General features: G+C 39.2%; 1 protein-coding gene, 2 long non-coding RNA genes and 3 other non-coding genes across 10 annotated transcripts in view; 4 read left to right on the top strand and 2 right to left on the bottom strand.

The window, feature by feature from the left end:
* LOC113679624 (uncharacterized) overlaps nucleotides 1-19,763 on the top strand; it is a 97,038-nt gene extending 77,275 nt beyond the window's left edge. Inside the window, exons 1-4 of one of the 3 annotated variants that reach the window (XR_016183167.1) lie at nucleotides 4,797-5,107; nucleotides 17,322-18,056; nucleotides 18,583-18,635; nucleotides 19,146-19,763. This is a non-coding gene — a long non-coding RNA (uncharacterized LOC113679624). Of the gene's footprint in view, nucleotides 1-4,796; nucleotides 5,108-11,796; nucleotides 18,057-18,582; nucleotides 18,636-19,145 lie in introns of those variants that run through there. The other 2 variants (XR_016183166.1, XR_003447008.2) reach the window with 2 other exon arrangements.
* Nucleotides 4,326-4,397, bottom strand: Trnah-gug (transfer RNA histidin (anticodon GUG)). Its single transcript has one exon. It is a non-coding gene; the product is annotated as a tRNA-His (tRNA).
* On the bottom strand, nucleotides 6,548-11,221 carry LOC113679633 (uncharacterized). Its single transcript, XM_089193786.1, has 8 exons — nucleotides 10,647-11,221; nucleotides 10,382-10,564; nucleotides 10,195-10,312; nucleotides 8,454-9,928; nucleotides 7,961-8,380; nucleotides 7,830-7,891; nucleotides 7,482-7,744; nucleotides 6,548-7,403 (listed from the first exon to the last, which is right to left on the bottom strand). Exons 1-8 carry the CDS (start codon nucleotides 11,107-11,109, stop codon nucleotides 6,548-6,550), a joined length of 3,840 nt encoding a protein of 1,279 aa, XP_089049912.1. The 5' UTR covers nucleotides 11,110-11,221.
* Trnah-gug (transfer RNA histidin (anticodon GUG)) lies at nucleotides 14,099-14,170 on the top strand. The gene has a single exon. It is a non-coding gene; the product is annotated as a tRNA-His (tRNA).
* Nucleotides 15,223-15,294, top strand: Trnah-gug (transfer RNA histidin (anticodon GUG)). Its single transcript has one exon. It is a non-coding gene; the product is annotated as a tRNA-His (tRNA).
* A 700-nt stretch (nucleotides 19,764-20,463) lies between the features above and the next one.
* LOC149034494 (uncharacterized) lies at nucleotides 20,464-23,129 on the top strand. Of its 3 annotated transcripts, XR_016183163.1 has the most exons (4): nucleotides 20,464-20,931; nucleotides 21,157-21,248; nucleotides 21,539-21,644; nucleotides 22,990-23,129. It is a non-coding gene; the product is annotated as an uncharacterized LOC149034494 (long non-coding RNA). The 3 variants fall into 3 exon arrangements; XR_016183164.1 differs by lacking the exon at nucleotides 21,157-21,248; XR_016183162.1 differs by having other exon boundaries at nucleotides 21,539-23,129.
* The last annotated feature ends 907 nt before the right edge of the window (nucleotides 23,130-24,036 follow it).

Here is a 24,036-nt window from a genome sequence, read left to right as displayed (position 1 = left end):
AAAACGCGCGCCGCCATCTCGACCTAACGGTATTCCAATCAGATGTAACAACGAATCCGCCATACTCAAACTTAGGGTGCATTCCTTTTGGAGGATCAGGATTTGGATTTGCGATCTAAGATCACACAGATCACGGTGCATGAAAGGAACGGAGTTTTAGACGAGCTCTCAGAGAATTCCAAAAAGTGCGCTATTTTAAGACTTGCGTATGCATGTGGGTTACTGAGATCTTCCCTGAATGGCTCATCTAACTGCACGGGCTTTTAGCGCGCACAATTTTTCTAATTAGCACTATTCATTAGAAGCACATTTTTTCATGGTAAACTCAAACGATGGAATTAAAACAGAAGCAAGTGATTATGATATGGATACTTGGGAACCCTGAATGCATGCGAACAGTGGCCGATCGATTTAATATTACAAAATCGATTTTATTTCGTGTTTATCGCAGAATTTGTGGAGCGATTGCCAACAATCTTTCCGGTCAATTTACGAAGCACCTATTTGTTTGAAATTGAGCACCGCTGGGCAAAATGATTAATTTCGGATCCTTCGCCCAAAGGAACGCGTTGGATCAGTGATCTAATGATCCGTCTTCAGATCAAGCAGATAAGTGATCCGATGAATCCTTGTCCAGAGTGGATTTGATCGATCACTGATCTGAAAATGGATTTGCTCATAAAGAACGTCACAGATCAGAAATCCTGATCCGGATTCTCCCAAAGGAACGCACTCTTAAATTGTCACTCACGCTTTCATCTGTCCCTTCATCATCCTTTATTAATTTATCCTTTCCTGATGCCTTAGATGTTATCATTTTGTTTTTTTGTATGTTTCTCTTGTTTTTGTTCTTTGTTGCCTTCATTGTTGTTATTGTTTGGTTTTTTTTTTGCTTGTTTGTTTGTTTTGTTTTTAACTCTAAAACCATTCTTAAATTCCGCGACTTGTTTTACGTAAGCTGGAATGACAGCCGTTAGTACATTGCGTTGTGGCCGCAATAACCCAGGTTCGAATCCTGGTCACGGCACTCATAAAACAGTTTTTTTTCTCCATCTCCTTTTTCTTCCTCTCATTTTATTTCCACCCCAGTAAATGCTCTATCTTATTTTTAATTTTTTTTTAATTGTTTCTTCGTTCTCTTTTGGTGCTTTCGAAGAATGCATATATTGTGTTTCGAAATGATATGAAATACAGTGACTGTTAAAGATCACAACTGCTTGTCGAGTGTGTGATCTGACATTGTCTATTTAATAGCATCCTGTGAACAGCAGTGGGAAATGTTTGAAAAAGTGAATGAAGATAACTAAAAATTTGAATGAACGGTAAGGGTTGACTTCAGGTAACTAGAGAGTAGAGTACTCAGCCCATTCTACTTCTTTATAGCTGATATTATTCACGATTCTATTCTCTTTCGCAATTATTCTATGCCCATCACTACGAAATTACTGCCCACTGACCTTAGAAAATTTCATATTGCTCAGTCCAGGCTTTTTATTGCGCGGCCGGTCTACTGCGCAAGCGCTGTAGTGTGAAATGTTTGAAACAAGATGGCGGACCCAGAGGGAAGGTCGAGTGTAGACTTAGAAGATTTCAAATTTATTTCTTTACTCGAGTATTCGGCGGATAACAGAAAAGTTAGTCGGAAAAAGCACTTACTGAATGCCCGTCAGGAACAATTTTTCTTACCCGAAGGACACTGTTCGTGTATTTTATGGGAAAAAAGTCCGAAGAAATCCGAAGAGAAACATGTGGGGATATTGTTTCTTGGAGGAGCTAGATACAATGAGCCGTCCACATGGGAGTTAGGGAATTCCCTTACTCTAATGGAATTCATTTTATCCAGTAGTGATGTTGAAATTAATTCTTGCAATGTGTTTGGACCCGATAAATTGAGAGGATCATCTTTGTTTCCCTTGAAAGGGAGTACGCTGATCAACGCACGGTCAAAGTTACCGCCTGATCCTGAGGAGTATGTTTTGCTTTTGTGGGGAGGGATAGATACGAGAACCATGACATGTACGAATGAGCTGATGAAAATAAATGTTACTGCTAAAGACAAGCAAAATAAAAGGACAGCAAGTGGTTCTAAAAAGATGCCTGAGTCTTTGAATTTTGAAATAGACTTGACTGCCTTAACTGGGAACAAAACACCTTCAACTGAAGGTTCAGCTTTTCAAATGGGAACAGTTCCTTCCCCAAGAACAGGGCATAGTTTTACTACAATTTCAAGTAAAAGAGCCATTCTGTTTGGTGGGGTCACCTTAGAAAACCGCCTTGAGGGTGTGGACAATATCTTTAGGCAATCATGTAAGAATGGAAGGCTATATGCCTTCAACATTATGGAGAATTCTTGGACATGCTTGCCTGAGGAAATCCCTCCAAGAGCTTATCATGCTGCAGTGTTTCGGTCAGCAACAAGCACTCTTTACATTGCCGGGGGTATTCAACTGGCTGATGACCATGCAGTTGAGTATTGCAGTATTCATGAAGTTACAGCAGTAGAATTTAACTTTGCCACAAATACAATTTTGTCCTCTTCTGTACAATTTCCCATGGTTGCACCACAATATTTGTCCTCGCAGGCTGCCACAATTTGTGATAATATCATCCATATTTTTGGTGGCTATCAAGCTAATGCTAGAACAATTTCTACTAAACCAAATCAAAGTTCATGTTTGTTTGTACTTGATGTTGACAAGCAGGTCTACCTCAGCAAGACTGCAAAACCTGAACATGCCACTGCTGGTCACAGTATGTTCCTGTTAGACAGTTCAACTTTTTTAATTTGTGGGGGGACTAAAAAGGAAATTCTGTTGTTTACAAAAACTATACCTCAAGCTGATAACTGTGATTAATCAGCTGCAGCTCCCTCTGAATTCTCACTGGCATTTCCACTTGCAGAGGGGCTGTTGTCAGGTTCATGGGGCCTTTTTTTTCTTGGGCTTTGTCTTAAATTAAAACAGCAAATTGGGCAACTTCCCTCTTTCACATAGGAATCATGAGTCAAAAACACACAACATTCACCTTTGTCACCTGGAAACTTTAATTGACGATCGTTTCTGTTTCTCGATTTCTTGAAACGTTCAAGCTTTAAAATACAGCATCGACACAGAGACGGTGGATGCATTTCTTCACTGTCGTTGCTAACATCTAACCCATCAACTGCTTGGAGCTCCTTAGAAAAGTTACAGCAAGCTTCGGTTTATGTCTACTTGTGGCTGGATTTGTATAAAAAAAGTTCCCGCATCGCCGACAAAACGAAGCCAACTTTTCCTTGTGACACTTGACGTCCATCTTGGACGGAACACTCTTAAACCACCAACCTTTTTCGTGAAATTAAACTATGTTCACGCGTGTGCACAAAGTAAAGAAACCACTTACTTTCCTCCAGAGAAGTCCAAAAGCAATGTAAAAGCTCGAAACCTAACCGGCATGGACCGGCAAGGTCGTTAAAACACAGATAATTTTACCGTTTACAATCTTTCGATCTAGCTTCAGCTGAAAATTTGACGAAAGCTTAAAAAATCTAAAACAAACCGCGAACAACACTTCAAGGAACTTTTTACACGAAAACAGCCACGCTGAATCGATTGGAAACAACTGCGCATGGTTATAAGGCTCCATTTCGCTTCCAGTCTCTTCGCGCATGAATGACGCAGCGAAAAGGAAATTCGGCCGCGCGTCAAATAACAACAATGGAAGACTGAAACGAGCTAATTTGCATAAATGAATATTTATAAGGACTTTTCATAGTGCCCATCCTCGTTATCAAAAGCAAAGAAGTCATGAAAATACTCCTAAGACAAATCCACCAAACTGGAGAGGTACGTGGCAAGTTAGGTGCAAGCGTGCTCATGCTTTGTGGCAGAACAGTTCACACGCACGCTCCATGTCCTCCCAAGGGCGAGCGCGCTACATTGCTGTTAGAAAGCTCGGAAAAATTTCCGCACAGCCCCATACTTAATTATGCATGTACATCTTACTGGTGATACACTGAATAATAAAGCCCCATATATGGATGTATAATGATGTATGGGGCTGTGCGGAAATTTTGCCGAAAGCTCATTTTGCGAGCACTCGTTCTAGTGTCGTGGATGCACTATTCCTCGGACGGGGCTCAAGAGTTTTTCTTCCAAACGTATTCCTCGGACAAACCAGGAGGGAGAGTAGAACGGAAAACATTGGAACGAGTTTCGGTTTGCATTTTATCCTCAAGAATGTCTTATGTCTTTAATGCGGAGCGGACTCGTCAAAGAGGACTATTGAAAAAGAAAAATTTACGAAGAGTAAAAATAGACATTAGTTAATAGTAAAAAAAAAAAAAGTGCCGTGACCAGGATTCGAACCTGGGTTATTGCGGCCACAACGCAATGTACTAACCACTATACGATCACGGCTGCCACTACAGCTCACAAGATGCTTTCAAATAGACAAATCGTGTACAGAATGTTTTCAAACAGACAAATCATATGTATCCTGGCAAGAAGAGAGTCAATTAACTCCATACCTTCTCCCAAACACATTCATACTTGCAGGAGATTATAAATTTCTGTGTCTACTAACGCCACTGTTCTTACAGTGATAGTTCAGTGCCAGTGTTCCTCTGGTCAAGGACAGAGGAACATGCTGAGTGGCAGCCAATCACGTCCTGTACATTAGGAATCTTCCACCAATCACATCCACTCGATTTCAATAAACCAAACGAGCGGATGCGATTGGCCAGTTTGTGAACTACACGTAACAACAACAGATCTACAGCGGTTCGTTCTCTAACTTTTGAGGAGGCGATTTAAAAAGTCATTCGGGGGAGTGTGAGATCAACAGAGAAATCGCGTTTCTAAGATGTTTTATAAGACTGTTTAGAGCAGTAAGCTTCCAAAAATTGTTCTTGGAAGAGGTGTACATTCTCGATCGTTTTGCCTTCGAGGTTTTTCTTTTTGTTTATATCTTTTCGCCATTGATCGCGAGAATGCCGAAGTTTAGACTTCTTACCAAGAGAGATCCGACGCTTGGCTACACAAGAGAAGTGGATGAGGTGTTCAAGAAGAATTCTGAGAAGCAGGAAAAGTGAATGCTCCGCAACTTGATTTCTCATTTTCCCGAAGAGGTAAACTTAAACAATTCAGATTTGTTACTTTAATGTTTAAAAAAATATTTAAAGAGCCGATCAAAAAAGCCAGGAGTCACGCTGAGAAACGTTCTCAAATGCCTTGTTTGTGATCTACGCGTGCATTAGGCTCCTACCACGCGCCACGTGTTCAAGCGTGATCATGCACTCTTGCGAGAGGGTTGCGCTAAGTGTTTCTATACTTCAAAGTTCACTGTTTGAAAAATACAAATTTTTTGTATCAATTGTCTGTAATGAATATAGAAGTATAGAGGTGCATAAAGCATCGCTCTCCTAAGGGCCTATTTACACGGTACGACTTTGTCGCATGCGACAAGCTTACGACAGGCTTACGACACGAATTGTTTCGTGTAAATCAAACCTACAACTCGCTTACGAATCTTAAGTCATGTCGTAGGCCTGTCGTAAGCTTGTCGCATGCGACAAAGTCGTGCCGTGTAAATAGGCCTTAAGTGTCCACGATCGCCCTTGAATGTGTGGTGCGCGCTAACAGCCTGATGAACGCGTGGGTGACAAGCGAGGCATTCGAGAGCTTTACTCAGCGCGATTCGTGTCGTTTTGCCACATTTCCCCGACACAAGTCTCAAAATTCCTTCACAGAGACAAAAAATTTATTCAAAAACAGCTCCAGAGTAAAGTGCTTCATCAATCGCCAAACAATCTCTATAATAATAATAATAAATAAGATCTTTTGACAGGGAGCCCACGTCACAAAGTGTGGTTTTCAGTGAGGCCCTGCATAAATCTAACGTAAGGATAACAGAAAATAAATGACAGCCGTAAAAGCAGTCAAATGGGTGAACATGTAACCAGTCTTTCGTGACTGATGAAAGTAACACTTCCTCTTGAATTCATTCCTTAGAAGAAGAGTTTGAGGAACTAACTATTCCTTCTTGCCTTGCGGGCGGCATGTGCCTCTCTAAAGGAATCCCCTTTTTTCCACAAAGAGCTTACAGAGAAGAATGGGCGCCTTCCTTGGTCGGGGAAGGCGACCATTCTTCTCTGTTTTGGATCCCGCAGCGAAAGGGGATTCCTACACAGAAGTACAGGCAGTTCGCAAAAAGAAGAATATGGAATACATAATTAAGTGAAAATTCGTTTTTGGAACGCTGTTGAAAAGTATAAAACAAAAACAAAAAACAAAAGAAAAAGATTGAAAAAATGCAACAAACTTTCCCTCTGCTTTATTAAGGGCTTGGGACCTTCTAGCAATTGCGCTAGGCAGCATTAAAAGTTTGAAGATTTGAATTTATGATGGCATTTCCTCCACCAAGGGAACCATTGCCCAATCCTCAGGGGCTAGTTGCTCACTAAGGGAGCCAGGCTAATTGACCGCCGCCCAGCACTCGGCGTTGTTCAAGCAAGCTTGAACGGAAAAAAAAAAAAAAAGTTAAAATAAATAAACAAAAATTATATAAGTCAATCTGTCTTCTTCTTTTTATATCGTTTGTTGTTTTTAAGGTTTTCCCTCCATGTCTCAAAGCTCTCGGTCATTGTGTTACAATACCAGTTTCCAAAGTATTGTTTATGATTTTCAGGGTCTTTCTTCTTTCCACACTTGGAGCAAACCATGTTATACGAGGATCGCTTACGACTGGTGCTTGCCTTTTGTTCTTGGGTAGTCCTTGTTTCATCTTTTTGCTTTGGGTTTGCTGATGGTTGAGATTGAGACTTTTGTTGCCAAGATTGAGGCTGATGGTGTTGTAGTTGTATTTTGGATTGTACTGGAACAGGGGGAAATCTTCTTACTACTGTTGGTGGCTGTAAGAAAGGAACAGGAGGAACAGGAGCTGGAAGAATTGGTATCGGTTGGCAAGCTTTTGAAGTTTGACCTCTGAGAATGGCTGTCCCTGTGGCATTGGTTGGTAATACAAATTGAAAGGGCACAGGATAGTTGACTTGTGGCAGAGATGGAGGCAGGGGTATGGCTGCTGGTAAAGGTGTCTTTGATGCTGCTGGTTCAGTTCGTTGAGGTAGTCCCTGTTTAAGTATTTCTTGTTCTTTCTTCTTTTGTCTCTTGATATACCACTGACTTAATGTTGTTTGGTTTATATCTGGTAGCTGAATCTGTGTCTCTCTCATCACCATGCCATTGTTCATAACACGTTCTTGTATGCCTCTGTAGTCTTTACACACTAGAGACCAACGGTTTGTTGTTTTTTTCTTTGATTTCTCTGGCCCAGGATGCAGATTACACAGTTGAGATATAATTGCCTCAGTGTACCTGTTACAATCTGGCCATTGGGCTGGAGCACTGTTGGAGCCTAGAAAACATCTTAAAGAAAGAAAAACAAAATTGTATAAAAAAAGAGTCCTGTGTGATATTTACAACATTAGCTGTACAGTAGCTCACCTCCTAGTACTGTCCAGCCCTGGTACAACATTGGTACTTCTTCTCTTTGGAGCTTTAAATTTTCCCTTCACCAGTGTAGTGCGGTGTCGTGGAGCAAATGTTGTTGGTTGTTGGTCATATTCATGAAGGCTTTTCCACAGTCTGATGATTTCTTTGGCTTGTGTATTGGACAAGGCCATATTTCCTTCTCTCAGAGAAACCAAATATGCTGCTAAAGCCTGAACTTCTCCATATCCCTGAATGTTGTCAGGCCCAGCAGAGTCCTATGGACAAATTAATTGTAATAATTCAGAGTTTACTTTCTGATTCCTTATATAAAGTACTACAAAATATTAACTATAAACTTACCTCTGCATCACTTCCAGCAAGCTCAGCAGAGTCTTCATCAGAAGTACTGGCAGCATCTGAGTCTAATAGTAAATTCACATTTTCAGTTAAAAATTCAGGAAAGGCAGATTTTGTGGACAATGCACACTTACCTCTTTCATTACCCAAAGGCACAGTAAGCACCTGATCTGTAGGTGCAATTGTCTCATCTTCATCTTCATTAAATCCTTCATCTATTTGGTCTGGGTTAACATCTGAGAGAGGTTCTTCCTCTTGTTGTGTCATATCTTCATTTACTAGGGTGTTGTCCTTGAGAATCTCACCAGTCTGATTGAAGAGATACTCAACTCCTATCATTTCACCTGTATAGATTCCAATATTCTGAACATTGGGCTTGACTTTCTTACCAAGGACATCTTCACTTAGCTCATTCACAGCATGTATTAATAATCCATTGTAGCTTTCTGGTCCTAATTCAGTACTTGAAACTGCAGCAGAAGCACGATCAGAATTCCACCTCATCAGGCCATCTAACAAGTAAGCTTGAAAATGAATGTCACTTGCTGAAGTACCTAAAATAAATGAAAACAGTGTTATAGACTGTAGTATTTGGGACATGTTAAGTTTTTACACAGATATTGTTACCTGGTATGAATTTATTAATATGCAGGTGGAATGACTCCAAAGATGTTGAACCTCTTGCACATCTATAAGTTGGAAGTTGGACACCACCTTTAGTCAAGACCCCGGTTTTTGTATACAGTTGCACCCCCTCAGGGTCCTGGATGCATGGAATGTGGTTCTTTTGGTTGTCCCATATTTCCCATACGCGGGTCTTGTCAAGCAAAGGTACTCCAGTAGTATCACATCCCTGGGGACCAGTAAATGTCAGTAATAGATCGTAAATCATTGTCGTAGTGTCAACAATTCCCTGAGTTCTCCTACGGCAATGTAGAGCCAATTCTCTCCGTGTAATCTTTTCATTAATGGCTGCATCAGAAGGGTCAGCAACACCTTGAATCTGCAATTCACCTCTTTTGGCAGACTTCAATAAATCCAGATCTTCTTTGCTCCATTGGAAGATGAATTGTGATAGACGACCAACAAACACACTATAGAGTGGATGGGCCTCTGCATTACATCCAGCAGCAATTCTTCTCATAAAGTGCCAAATATCAAGGCGGATCACTAAATTGTCCCAGAGTGAGAATAGCTTCTTAGCCTTGCCAGTGGAACAACAATCTCTGTCAACATAAGGGACCTCGGGAGGTGAGACACCAGCTAAAGAATATCTTCTCATTAGTCCATTTGCCATGTTTTCCAACCCAGTTCCTTCATTGACAGTCATCACTGACATGAGCACTTGTCCAATTTCATTTCCAACATTAGTGGCCCAGGAAGCAGTACCAGCACTACCTCCTGCAAGTTTTCTCACAATTTTCTTAGTAGAGTTCATTTTCAATATTCTTCCATAGACAGAGGTGATGGATGCTTTAACATAGTCCATTCTGGCCATGATGTCTAGGGCATACACTGTGAGCAGCCACTTGTACTTTGGCACTGGTACAAATTCTGGAGGCTCTTGAAAGTTAAGGGGACCAGTGAGCCCACTTTTGAATGCATTGGCAAAGTATTTGCAGTCAGTCAGATACTGGGCTGATTTTTGGAGCCACTTTTCACTGTGCTCTTCAGTAAGCTTCTTTTGTAATTGCGTTGAGCTGTTGCCAAGGCCCCTGTTTCTCAACAGTCTGATAACTTGGACATCACAAGCATACTGGTAGGTTAACAAAACTGGGAACTGAAGTTGATGGCCAGTATCCAGTTGTTTTATAATCTCAGGGCTCCAGCTGATAACCTTTCTCTTGCAATGCCTACACTCTAAGTACTCTGCAGCAAGGTTATAGTTGCTGTCAATGTCTATAACTTGCCTCACAGTACTGTATATCCCAGCACTGGTGAGTAGTTTCCTGTCGCAGCCTTCGTGTGGGCAATACAGAGTGACTTTCCAAAGCTTGCGTGGCATCCAAAGTAGCAGCCGTTGTGCAAAGTATCTGTCAAGTCGAGGTGGTTGTGTGCTTATAAGAGATGGCTGAGGGGGATCCCACCATAACTTATTGACCCTAAAGAAGAGTAAATACACTGTAGTTAGAAAAGGCTGTAATAGTAAGCTTGTATATAACATAAAGTATATCAATATGCAATAACAAAAAGTAGTAAAGAATAGTAAGAAATAATAATAATAAAAGAAATAAATAGTCACACATAATTAAAAAATATATTTTTTCATATCTACAGTAATACTGTAATGGCTAATGATAAAGAGTTCTTAAATTGTTCTCAAACATTTATTGCATTGAAAAAAATAACAATCAATATGTTGGTTCACCTGCTAAAGTCCAACTTTGCTTTTCCCTTATTGTTTGTTGTAAATAAGGCCTGAGACACCCACAGGTGGTCAGCTTTAGGTAATGTCTTAAGCCATCCATCTGGGAGTAAGGAATGTTCTGAAGAATAACATACTTTCATCATTAAAAGAGTGAAATATTAATAACATTTGATACAAAAACTTGTACCTTCATTCCTAACACTGCTGGGAAGGGCTACTGAAGCTGTTAGTCCTTGCTCTGGCTGAGCCTCAGGCATTTCAATTACTTTTGGTACTAGTGGCACAGGCTCTTCTAGTTCAGGTGCTTGTATTGATTGAGATGCATCTGGTGTAGGCTGCTGACTTATATTTGGCTCACTGGTTGGTTGGACTACAATGAAAATGCAGAACATTATTTCAGAACACATCTTAAAACAGAAACAGTTAGTAATACCTAAAATTTGAAATATTACCTAAATTCTCCTCTACTTGGTCAGCAAAGGTACAAAGCTCCTCATCATCTACATCTTTAGTAATTGTTGATGTAGATGTCACAGTGGCAGATGGTGTCTTTGGTTTTCTTTTTCTCACTAATACAGGGATGGTAGGTTTGAACTTTTCAACACCTATGGTTGATGCAACCTGGGACAAATATTTCTCGGTGCTTCTGTACCCAGATGCCAGACCAGCTGCCAGGGGGGAGACAACTTGTTTTGATGCAGAGTTTTGGCTTGGTTGTGGGGAATTGTGTTGCTTTTTGGCCTCTTTATCCTCCCTCTGCTTTCTCTTCAGGGCCACAACATCACGACCCTCTTGAAAAGATTCCACATACTTCTTTAAGGCAGCTTTGTTTTGACTTATAGGAGAGTTGGTCACTTTTTCATTGCGAATGTTGTCAACAAACCAACCAATGTAGCCAAGAGCGTTTTCCAGCATCCACCTGAAGGACTGGCCACGATATTTTCCAAACTGGAGCAAGTACTCTCCTTGAACATCAAGTTCATTTTGAACATCCCCTTTTCTCTTCTTAACAGTTTAACAATTTGACCTGAACGTAATAGTACAGTGATAACAGAGATTAGGTTTAGATTTAGTCTTTCTAAAAGCAAAGGAATACGAAGAAACTATCATCACAAAATGAACAAGAATTTTTTATTAAGTCATAACTGTGAACTAAATAAGAATTCGTTTCTTAATCGAGTATCTTAGCGTAGGATAGGTTTTTAATAACGTCTGATTGTAACATCGCTAAGTTTTATTATCACCAAAATTTATAAGCCACAAGCAATTCAGTTTTACTGTAATCGTCGCAAAACAAGACAAGAGTCCGTCTTAACGGCTTCGATACACACAGGGCTAATATACAAGGCTAATATCACGAGGTTACAGTTAAATAAACCAACTAAACGATTTTTCGTGGATCGAAAATACCATTATGCATGAATAATTCGGGCTATTTGTCACTGTTACCTTGTTTTTTTATTTTTTTCTTTATCAGGCGACCTGTGGAATATAACCTGAACTTGAGGTGACCCGTATATTTAAATGACCTGACCTTTCGCCTCGCCGCTTCAATATCGGTAAGAACAAATCGGTCTTAAACTTTTAATTGTTTTGTTTGTGTTTAAGTCCTCAGAGTATAATGAAGCAGTCGGTCTTAATTGATGTTTTACTAAACAAAACAAAAGCGATAAGCCGTGCCGGTTAGGACTTTAACAATTGGCTTTTTGAAATTTTAATCTAACAATTCTAAATTGTTTAAGCCTACCTCTTCGGGAGGTTTATTAATGACCTGGTCCTGCTGCTCCGAATTCCTCTTGAAAACCTCGTTCGCTTCTCTAGTGAAGTTAAGCACCAAATCCCCATTGCTGAAACGTCTAAACTTCGGCATTCTCGCCATGGCTGAAAGATATAAACAGAAAGAAAAACCACAAAGGCAAACGACAGAAACGAAAACAATCGAGCGCGTACGTCTCTTCTACGAATATTATTTGGCGGAAAAAGTTCTAAACGGATTCTTATAATACAGATTAGAACGCTCGAAGTTTTCGTTGATCTCTCGCTCTTTCAATGAATTTTTTTGATCGCTTTTTCGAGAATCCTACCTTCTGATTTAAAATCTCAAAGGTAAGAGAACGTTCTGTTGTAGATTTGTTGTTCTTGTTAGTTCAAATTGGCCAATCACATCTACTCGTTTGGTTAATTGAAATCGAGTGGATGCGATTGGTCACCTTAATGGATATCGAGTGAATATGATTGGTCAAAGATTTCCAAACGAGTGGATGTGATTGGCTCACTCTACAGAGAACATTAGCCTGACCGCAGTGGTCGGATACACGTACTGGAGTGTCAGCCAATCACATCCTGTACATTGGGAATCTTTGACCAATCACATCCACTCGATTTCAATTAACCAAACGAGTGGATGTGATTGGCCAATTTACGAGCTAACAACAACAAAGCTACCACGGTCGCTCGCTTATTTTAACATTTTGAATCGAAACGTGGGATACTGGAAAAGCGATCAAAAAAGTTTATTGAAACACCACAGGCGGCCCAAGCTCACGTCTCGAGAAAAAGCCAACGATGAATTCATGAACGCGTTGTGTGACTCGGTGTTAAGTTACGGGAGGAACCATTGAAAATTTGAACACGTTATAAGGAATACTATGGGGAACGAAATATGGTCGATTTACAACGATAAATATTTCGAAATATGAATATTTTACACGTAAAATCAATAAAAAATTACTCATGCCCTGTGTATCTGTCGTAGTTTCTGGCGATTTCTGCCGTTTTAAGCTTGCTTTACCATCACTGTTATCCATGTCATGACATGGATAAGCATTAACTAATACCCAAACCAAACCTCTTCAAATTTCATGATCAGTATAGCCACTTCAGTCTGATTTTTCTTTTTTTCTAGAGTCTTAATTGATGTTTTATCAAAAAAAAATAATAATAAACTAAATCTACAAGCCATGCTCTGGACCTTAATGATTGGCTCTTTAATTTTTTTTAAAACATTAATATGACAAATCTAAATTGAACGGCTGTAAATATATGAAAGTCATATATTTGAACTGCGGATAAAGACATGAACATGAAAGCGATCTTCAAAAGAAGGGCTGAAAAAAAAATCAGGACTGCACAGGATTTGAACCTATGACCTCTGCGATACCAGTGCAGTGCTCTACCAACTGAGCTAACAAGTCAACTGGGAGCTGGTTACCGTGATAAGCCGCAAATTGACTTCTGATTCCCCCGAAGAGATTGGAACCGACGCAGTTACCAGCACCAGCATCAAGTTGCGGCGCATTCACTTCTCCTGCTACTCAGAATTCTTCTTGAACACCTCATCCGCTTCTCTTGGGTAGCCGAGCGTCGGATACCTATTGGTAAGAAGTCTAAACTTCGGCATTCTTGCGATCGATGTAAACAGAAAGAAAAACCTCCAAGGCAAAACGATCGAGCATGTACACCTCTTCCAAGTATAATTTTTGGCAGCTAACTGCTCTAAACAGATTCTTATAAAACATATTAGAACACACAATTTCTCTGTTGATCTTGCACTCTTTGAATAACTTTTTAAATCGCGCTCTCAAAAGTTAGAGAACGAACCGCTGTGGATCTTTTGTTACATGTAGCTCACAAATTGGCCAATCCCATCCACTCGTTTGAAAACGAGTGGATGTGATTGGTCGAAGATTCCTAATGTACAGGATGTGATTGGCTGCCACTCAACGTGTTCCTCCGTCCTCTACGAGAGGAACACTGGCATTGAACTACCACTGTGAGAACTTATAATCTCCTGCAAGTAGGAATGTGTATGGGAGAAGGTATAGGGATAATTGTCTCTATTTTTGCTAGGATGCATATAGTTTGTCCGCAAGGAAACATCCTGTACATATGAGCAGCAGTGGCAGCCGTGATCTTATAGTGGTTAGTACATTGCGTTGTGGCCGCAATAACCCAGGTTCGAATCCTGGTCACGGCACTTTTTTTTCTTACTGTGCACTAACCCCTATTTTTACTCTTTGTAAATTTTTCTTTTTTTTCTTACTTAAATAAAATGTTAAACTTTGCCATCTGCGATTAGTTTTTAATTCTTCGCCTTCCTCAAACTTCCGTTCCTATTTGATTACTATGTACCTGTTTACACCTGTCTTCACAACTGAGAAACTTTATTATTTCAAAGTTCAATTTTACGGCACTTTTTTTTTTCTTACTATGCAGTGCTATCTATTTTTACTCTTTGTGAATTGTTCTTTTTAAACAAACAAAAGCTATAAGCCATGGTCTGGACCTTAACGATTGGCTCTATAAAAATTTTTTTTTAAACATTTATCTAACAAATCTAAATTGTTTAAGTTTACCTCTTCGGGTGAATGAGAAATCAACTTGCGGCGCATTCACTCCTTCTGCTGCTCAGAATTCCTTTTGAACATCTCATCCGCTTCTCTTGTGTAGCCAAGCGTCGGATCTCTTTTGGTAAGAAGTCTAAACTTCGACATTCTCGTGATCGACGGCGAAAAGATATAAACAGAAAGAAAAACCTCGAAGGCAAACCGATCGAGCATTTACACCTCTTCCAAGAATAATTTTTTTGGCAGCTAACTGCTCTGAACAGAGTCTTATAAACCATATTAGAACACACGATTTCTCTGTTTATCTCGCACTCTTTGAATGACTTTTTAAATCGCGTTCTCAAAAGTTAGGGAACGAACCGCTGTAGATGTGTTGTTGTTACATGTAGCTGACAAATTGGCCAATCACATCCACTCGTTTGGTTAATTGAAATCGAGTGGATGTGATTGGTGGAAGATTCCTAATGTACAGGATGTGGTTGGCTGCCACTCAGCATGTTCCTCCGTCCTCGACCAGAAGAACACAACTGAACTACCACTGTACGAACAGTGGCGTCAATAGTCACAGAAATTTATAACTTCCTGCAAGTATGAATGAATGTGTATGGGAGAAGGTATTTTTGCCAGGATGCATATGCTTTGTCTGTTTGAAAATCTGCTGAACATGTGAGCAGCAGTGGCAGCCGTGATCGTATAGTGGTTAGTACATTGCGTTGTGGCCGCAATAACCCAGGTTCGAATCCTGGTCACGGCACTTTTTTTTCTTACTATGCAGTACTATCTATTTTTTTCTCTTTGTACATTTTTATTTTTTTCCCGACTTCAAGAAAACTTCGAACTTCGCCATCTGCGATTAGTTTTTAATTCCTCGTGTTCCTTATTCTTCCTCGTTCCTGTTTGGTAATTATGTACCTGTTTAGATCTCTCTTCACAACTGAGAAACTTTACTATTTCAAAGTTCAATTTTACTGATATTTAAAGGAAATTCTTAGTAAGGAATACGGAAATGACTTAAAAATATGACCCCGTCACACAGATTTGTTTTTTTTAATTATTGCCGGAAAATGTTTGGAAGTTAAATGTGAATGAAAATGAATAAAAATGTATATGAAAGGCAAGGGTTGACTTCAGGTAACTAGTGAGTGTGAGCATTCTACTTCCTTATAGTTGATGTTATTTACGATTCTGTTCTTTTACAAAAAGCCCGTCCTCGTTATCAAAAGCAAAGACGTCATGAAAATAATCATAAGACAAATCCACCAAACTGGAGAGGTACGTCATACTTTGGCAGGACAGTTCACACGCACGCTCGATGTCCTCGGAGGGGCGAGCGCGCTACATTGCTTAAAGAAAGCTCATTTTGCGAGCACTCGTTCCAGTCTCGTGAATGCACTATTCCTCGGACGGGGCCGGGCTTGAGAATTTTTATTTCAAAATGTATTCCATGGACAAATAAGGAGAGAGAGTAGCACGGAAAACATCGGAACAAGTTACGGTTTGCGTTTTATCATTAAAGATGTCTTGTGTATTTAATGTGGAGCGGACTCGACTAAGGGGCCGGGACTGTTGCCTCTCCGTGAGAAAACGGGACAAAGAGAGGAATTCCTTTATAATCGCATTCTGCTTCATTCAACCTATTTTCCAGTGGACTGGATATAAACACATTTAATTGTAATGTGAATTTTGAGACTTGTGCTCGGGAATTGCAGCAAAAAGTCAGGAATCACGCTGAGAAACGGTCCCGAGTGCCTCGTTTGTGATCCACGCGTGCATTAGGCTCTTACCACGCGCCACGCTTTCGAATGCCTCGTTTATGATTCACGCGTGTATCAGGTTGGTACCACGCGCCACGCGTTCAAGCGTGATCGTGGACTCTTGCGAGAGGACTGCGCTAAGTGTTTCTTTACTTCTAGGTTCACTGAAGACATTTCCTGCAAAATTGTTTGAAAAACTACAAAGTTTTGCATCAAATGTCTGTAATGAACTTTGAAGTACAAAAGCGCATCGAGCATCGCTCTCCCAAGAGTTCGCGAAAGAGTCCACGATCGCCCTTGAAAGTGTGGCGCGCGCTAACAGCCTGACGCGTGGATGACAAGTGAGACATTCGAGAGCTTTTCTCAGCGCGACTCGTGTCGTTTTGCCACATTTCCCTAACACAGGAATCACTGAAAAACAGTTACGGAGTAAAGTACTTCATCAATCGCCAAACGGTCTCTATGACAGCCGTGAAGGCATTGAAATGGGTGAACATGTTCCATGTACATCACCAACGATGCCAAGTGACCGTTTTTTGTGACTGATAAAAGTAACACTTCCTCTTGAATTCATTCCTTAGAAGAAGAGTTTGAGGAACTATCTATTCCTTCTTATCTTGCGGGCGGCCTATGCCTGTCTAAAGGAATCCCTTTTTCCACAGGAAGCTTACACAGAGACCAGGAGTTAGCCATTCACATCCTGTACATTAGGAATCTTCCACCAATCACATCCACTCGATTTCAATTAACCAAACGAGTGGATGCGATTGGCCAATTTGTGAGCTAACAACAACAAATCTACCTCGGTCGCTCTCTTACATTTGAGATTTTGAATCGTAAAATGGAATTCTGGAAAAGCGATAAAAAGTCATTGAATGAGTGCGAGATCAAAAAACTGTCGCGCTTTCTTATATCGTTTATAACAATCCGTTAGAGAAATTTTTGCTACCAAAAGATATTCATGGGAGAGGTGTACACGTTCGATCGTTTTGCCTTTGAGGTTTTTCTTTCTGTTCATATCTTTCAGCCATCGATCGCGGGAATGCCGAAGGTTTGACTTCTTACCAATTGAGATTCGATGCTTAGCTACACAAGAGAGGCAGATGAGATGTTCAAGAATAATTCGGAGTTATAGTATACAGTGGACCTTACTCCGAGTAACAGGATAAGTGAATGAGCTACCGATAAGCTTAATTTAGAATTTTCAGATTTATCCACTCGTTTAGATATCCACTCCGAATGGTCGGAGGAACATGCTGAGTGGCAGCCAATCACATCCTGTACATTAGAAATCTTCGACCAATCACATCCACTCGATTTGAATAAACCAAAACGAGTGGATGTGATTGGCCAATTTGCGAGTTAACAAAAACAAATATACAGTGGACCTTCTTATGGGCCCCTTACGTACTCTCACTTTTGAGGGATGGAATTTGGAAAAGCAATCTAAAAAGTCATTAGAAGACTGTGAGATCAACAGAGACATCGTTTGTTATCATATGTATCATGAGACCCTGTTTAGGGCAGTTATAAGCCAAAAGTTATTCTTAGAATCAGTGCACGCTCGATCATTTTGCCTTCGAGGTTTTTCTTTTCGTATATATCTTTCAGCCATCGATCGCGATAATGCCGAAATTTAGACTTCTTAACAATAGAGATTCGATGCTTGGCTGCACAAGAGAAGTGGATGAGGTGTTCCAGAAGAAATCGTAGCAGGACAAGCAAATGAGTTGCAACTGATTTGCAAATTTCCCGAAGATAGGTACCGATTAAACAATTTAGAAGTTTTATATTTAGATTTTTTCAAGCCAATTGTTATATTAAGGTCCAGACCACAGCTTAAAGCTTTTGTTTTATTTTGTTAAACACCAATTTAGACTAACTGCTTCACTGCACACTAGCTGTATACCCTGAGGGCTTTTAAATATCATGGTATAAAGCAAAAAGTAAACAAGATAAAAAATATCATACTGAAGTGGGTATTATATTGATCAAATTTTATGAGGTTTGGTTTGATGATTGGTTTATGATGTTTGCAAGTAGAATGATAATAGCAAAAACACATTGAGTCTTTTTTTTAATCAACTGCAGGTTTTTGTTGTTGCAACATCCATTACTAAATTTCTTTAATACAGAATAAGTTTCGATAACTTTTTTCCAGTTTCTTCAACATCATTCTCTGTTTCTGGAGCACAAATAAAAGAAACCTGAGTTACAAAAAGAGTAATAAATTCTGATTCAATAAATTTGAATATATGAGTAATAGTTGTTGTTTCCACTTGTAACAGGATGGTCCAGCTGAAGATAGCCCTGAGGTGGAGTGACCTTGACTGTGGCAAAGGTGACTTAGTAAACTTAAGCATTTGTTAATAGTCTTGGCCTGTAATTCTGATGATTGCAGTTTTTTTATGGTAATTCAAATGTCAGTCCTTATACAGGAATGTACCTTCCATATGACCTGTGCAATCACTTACCATGAGATAACTGAAAGAAAATGTTATTGTGTTTGGCATTGAACTACCATTGTAAGTACAGTGGCATCAGTAGTCTCCAAAATAAATGATTTCCTGCAAGTATGAATGTATGGGAGGATGTGTAGGGGTAATTGACCCTATTTTTGCAAGGATGCATAGGTTTTGATGATTGTAGAGTGTATCTTTTGGCTTTCAAGCTTTTTAACTTTGCATTCATGGGAGCTGTGTAGCATTTTTATTTATTTGTACCTTAAGCATTCAAAGGAGTAGCAAGTGAGTCTGCAACCTGATGTCCTTTGTTTACAACTGTATGATTATATAATTTTTCTGGAATTCATGTTTTTACTTTGACCTTACTCCTCCCCTTTCATGTTTAGGGGCACATAGGATACATGGTTGGGGCTACTTCTACTCACGTCACACAGAGGATAGCATTTCTTCCCTGAATAGTAGGACAACAAGCACATCTGTTGCCAAGGACAAATTGAAAATCAAAGAATCAATGAGTTGGTTGGTCTCTGCAGTCCCTCCCAGTCAATATACAGCATGCAAGGCTCCCCATGAACTGGCTATAAAGAGAGTGATTCTCGCTTTTTCATCTTTAAGAAAGACATCATATAAAAATGGAAACTATCTAAACAAAAAGCCATGTTGGACACTCGCTGAAGAGAATGAAATTGCCTTTGTTTGCCAACTTTAAAAGTTGTACTCCATATGCTCAGTCTTTAAAGGACTCTGCTGAAAATTGCTTATTCCATGGAAAGAAGAGGATAAAATTAGGAAAACAGAGTTCTAGGGGTCAAGAGGCCCAATTCCATGTTCTTCAGTACACATCCCATAGTTTCATGCAAATGGCTTGGACAATTCTGCCTTTAGATGGGGAAAATGGCAGAGGTCCAGTAGTCTTTGTTTTGTTTTTAAAACTTTGATGGTCCCTAAAAACTGATAGGTTATCACAAAATAAATATAGAATAGAATTAAATATGGAAAAAAAATAGTAATAGGTCATGTGGCTCAGTTTGTTGTTCTTCAGTCCACACGTTGCATAGTTGAAAGGATATCCCTTGGACAATTCTGTTTTTAGATGGGGAAAATGGCAGAGGTCCAGCAGCCTTTGAATTTTTTTTTGTTTTGTTTTTACAAATATATGGGTCTTAAATATCTGAAAGGTAAAATAGAGAGGCTCTTAATTTTAGGACAAACTCTCCTCGTCAGCGCTAGCACCTAAGGAAACGTTTGTAGAAAATTATGGAGAATATGCATACTGATGTAAGGGTGTAAAGATTTATAAATAAGTACTGCTTTGCACACTGAAACTATTTAACACCCTCATCTCTGAAGCATTCAAAGTAAAGCAAGGGGGAATTAAGGCAAAAAGTTTACGCGCAGAAAGACAATGAAATTTAATCGCTGCAAGAGGTAAAAACTACGATGGCCCACAAGGGACTCGCTGCAAAGAAAAAGAAACGCTGCAAACAAAAAAGTGAACGCTGCAAACAAAAAAGTGAATGCTGCAAACAAAAAAGTGATCGCCCACAAGGGACTTGCTGCAAAGAAAAAGAAACGCTGCAAACAAAAAAGTGAACGCTGCAAACAAAAAAGTGAATGCTGCAAACAAAAAAGTGATCGCTGCAAATAAAAAAAAGTGATTGCTGCAAACAAAAAAGTGAATGCTGCAAACAAAAAAGTGAATGCTGCAAACAAAAAAGTGATTGCTGCAAACAAAAAAGTGATTGCTGCAAACAAAAAAGAACAGATCATGCGTGCGCATTATGCCCGAGGGACTGGATAGAGTTTTGCTCGTCTCCAGAGCCTACGAGTATTTCCCTCCATTTTTCCAGCATAATCTCGACACCAAAATAACGATTATCGTTATTTCTAAATTGGCCCTGAAGTAACGAATAGCATAATTTCGGTGCATGTTGAGACCTTCGGGCTCGAAGCTTGGGAACTTGTATCCAGGGAAAGATAAAATGGCGGCTTACGGCGGCGAAGGAAATCTCAATAGTTTAATATTTTAGCGTGAAAAGGCTTGGGTGTTGCGATCTGGTTCTCAAGTAAAAAAAATCACGGTCTGCAATGGCACTACCACCTTTTGAACAACAATAAAACATTGAAACGATGGTAAAAAGCAGCAAGTTTCGAAGTCTCAACGAAACATGGGTAAGCTGAGTTTCAGTCAAATATCATGACATTTGGGATGTAATTTCGATACCGAATAAATAGTTCTACATGGTTATATACGCATAGGATTCTGTTGTGTTCACGTGAAGGCCATTTCAGCCATTCCTGCCACTTGTAAGTGGTAGGAAATAAAATAGATGCATACTTGTTTCGTATTTTAGCCCTGTGAAATCACAAATTTGATTTATTTCTTCTTTGTTTTAGGTGGTCATTACCCATTATTTTTGGAAGTCGATGCTGATGAGAAAGAAAAAATGTTTACGATTATTTCTTCTCTCGAACATTTTACTATTTAGGTACCAAATAATCTTGATACTGAAGATCATTGCATCTTATTATGAAAAAATTACCCTTGATTGCTTTGTCAACTGGAATAAATAATGTAATATACCTTGTGATTTGTGGGATTTTCACAAGTAAACTAGAAATACTTGAAGAGGGTAATGATGTACTTAATGCAGAGCATTTGGTACAAAGTCTGCTTTGCTGTAATCTACCTGAAGGTGCTTTTTATATGCTAGTAACACTTGCACAGCCCAGTCAAAATGTTCTTTAGTAGTAGACAAGATGGCTGTTGTAATTATAGGCAGCAGAGGCCAAACCTCATCCTGAAAAGCAGTCTGAAAGGTGTGAAGTCAGTGGAAGATACTTCATTGTAGGCGGCCAAATTGCAGGCTGTCAGCCCATTTTGAGTGAGTAGTTAAACTCAAGATCGGCTATTTTAACTAATTTTATTGAGAGCCAAATCCTGCAAGGCTTATATTCTGTATTAATTTGAATTGTTACTTTTATGTTTCTTATTTTGCAGTAAGTGGGCTTGTTGTGGCCATTTTTCTCTCAAACATTTTTTTCAGCCTAGTCAAAATGTTTTTTAGAAGTAGGCAAGCTGGCTATAGTAATAGAAGGTAGAGGCCAAACCTTGTCCAGACTAGACGCCTAACAAATGTTCTGTGTGGACAGCCAAATCCCTGGTTACCGGCACATTTTGACTAGGCTATTTGTTATTTAGCTACTAAGTAATCTTATTATTAAAGATTACTGCATTCCTTTTTAATAATTTGCTGCCAATTGTATGCTGTATATAGCTTATGATTTGTGTGATTTTCAAGAGTAAATTAGAAATACCTGACGATGGTAATGATGTACTAGATAACGTACTTGATGCAAAGCAATTTTGGCACAAAGTGTATGCCTTGTCCTCAGGTGAATTTAACATGCTAATAAGATTTGTTATTCAAATAATATACATCAACTAGAATGGGAATATTGAAAGAAAAATAATAATATTTAACCATAACAAGTTTTGGTTTTATGTCCAAATTAAGCACTTAGTTGAAGATCACTGCACTGATCAGGCCACGAAGGCCAAAAAAGTGCTGTCTGCGGTTAGTTTAATTTTTGTCATTTCTATTGATTTATTTCATTTATCAATGTTTCTTTGAGTTATAATTCATTGACCTCTTTCAATAGTGCAGGTTCGCTCATGTAACCTAATCCCACATGTATGTATGTACAATCTCAGTTGAAATTTTGAGTGGCAGGCAAGGTGGCAATAGTAATAGGCAGCAGAGGCCAAATCTTGTCCTGAATAGAAGTCTGACATGTGTGAAATTGGCAGCTATTTCATTGTAGGTGGCCAAATTGTTGGCTGCAACACATTTTGACCTGGCTGATTGTGTGTGTTATGTATGTGTTCTTCTTTTTAGGTGTTAAACAGGTCTAAGTACTGAAAAAAACTTCTGTGATAACTTGGTAGTCTAAGATGTAAAAATTTTTAATAATAAGGTAAAGCTTGATCATTCTTAAGAGTTTGCATCTGTTCTAAAAGTTTTGGGGAGAGTTAGGGGAGCATTATTTATACAAATGTATTTAAAAAGTAACAAAAAAATAAAAAGAACTAGGGCAAAATCCCAATTTGCTTTAAAAGTTTATTTTATTAAGAGCATAATTCTGGAGATAGCTTGGGATTTGTGTGATTTTCACAAATTGTTAGGTTGTTATGTAAACTTAATTTAAAGGAACCTTGTTAATTTTCAGCTTCAAGAACAAGTACATAATTGCAGGAAAAGCTTGAAGCTTGAAAAATTGACTGATGAAACTGGAACAGATGTCATGAGATTTGTACAATAGGTTGGCCTGGGAGGGACCAAGAATTAAAGAATTCATTGATTCTCTTACACCTTTTGTCTGCATAGTGTGCTTCTGTAGAGCTTAGTTATTGCTGTAGAAAACTTTTTTGGAGGGCCCCTGAGATCACTCACTTTTAAGCTAGTTGCCCCAAGGGTTTCATGCTGGAAAAATGGAGGGAAATACTCGTAGGCTCTGGAGACGAGCAAAACTCTATCCAGTCCCTCGGGCATAATGCGCACGCATGATCTGTTCTTTTTTGTTTGCAGCAATCACTTTTTTGTTTGCAGCAATCACTTTTTTGTTTGCAGCATTCACTTTTTTGTTTGCAGCATTCACTTTTTTGTTTGCAGCAATCACTTTTTTTATTTGCAGCGATCACTTTTTTGTTTGCAGCATTCACTTTTTTGTTTGCAGCGTTTCTTTTTCTTTGCAGCGAGTCCCTTGTGGGCCATCGTAAAAAACACTGTCGATGATGCCTGACGATGCAGTGGATCGGCGAGAGCTCGGAGAGATGAAACGAGATAAAATTTCAATACAAAAATTATCACAACGATTGATTCCCACTCAGACTCTTGTGTGTGCTCATTAAAAGACGATAGAAACGTTTCACCAGATTTAATTACCGTAGCTTTATTTTATTTGAAATGTCTTCTTGTTTACCGCACTCAAACTAAGAAGCTCCACACTTATCAACGGGTAAAAAATACGAAAAATAAGTTACAGAGTACCTTCATGATGCACAAGATTGGCAGTCATTTCGTACATTTCGTAGAAAAGATGGCTCGTTCTTCACATGCTGATGATCATTTTAAACAGTTTGGAATATCACTATTGCAAGTCAGATGGAAATCTGCTCGTATTCGTCCGCCATATTGAAAACTTATACTCAATACGCACGCTCTCTGAAGGATACCGCTGGAAATTCCTTTACTCAATGGCAGATAACGTCATAAC

This window comes from Pocillopora damicornis, chromosome 14, assembly GCF_964200805.1.
Source record: "Pocillopora damicornis chromosome 14, jaPocDami1.2, whole genome shotgun sequence".
Lineage (NCBI taxonomy): Eukaryota > Metazoa > Cnidaria > Anthozoa > Scleractinia > Pocilloporidae > Pocillopora > Pocillopora damicornis.
This window is presented reverse-complemented; position numbering and strand designations above follow the sequence as displayed.

Excerpts from the sequence above, each read along its gene's own strand:
- LOC113679633 (XM_089193786.1), bottom strand. The coding sequence starts at position 11,109 with ATGCTGGAAAACGCTCTTGGCTACATTGGTTGGTTTGTTGACAACATT. Across the intron at positions 8,381-8,453 it reads TATTAATAAATTCATACCAG|GTACTTCAGCAAGTGACATT; the intron begins GTAACAATATCT and ends CATTTATTTTAG. Across the intron at positions 7,745-7,829 it reads TTGCTGGAAGTGATGCAGAG|GACTCTGCTGGGCCTGACAA; the intron begins GTAAGTTTATAG and ends ATTTGTCCATAG.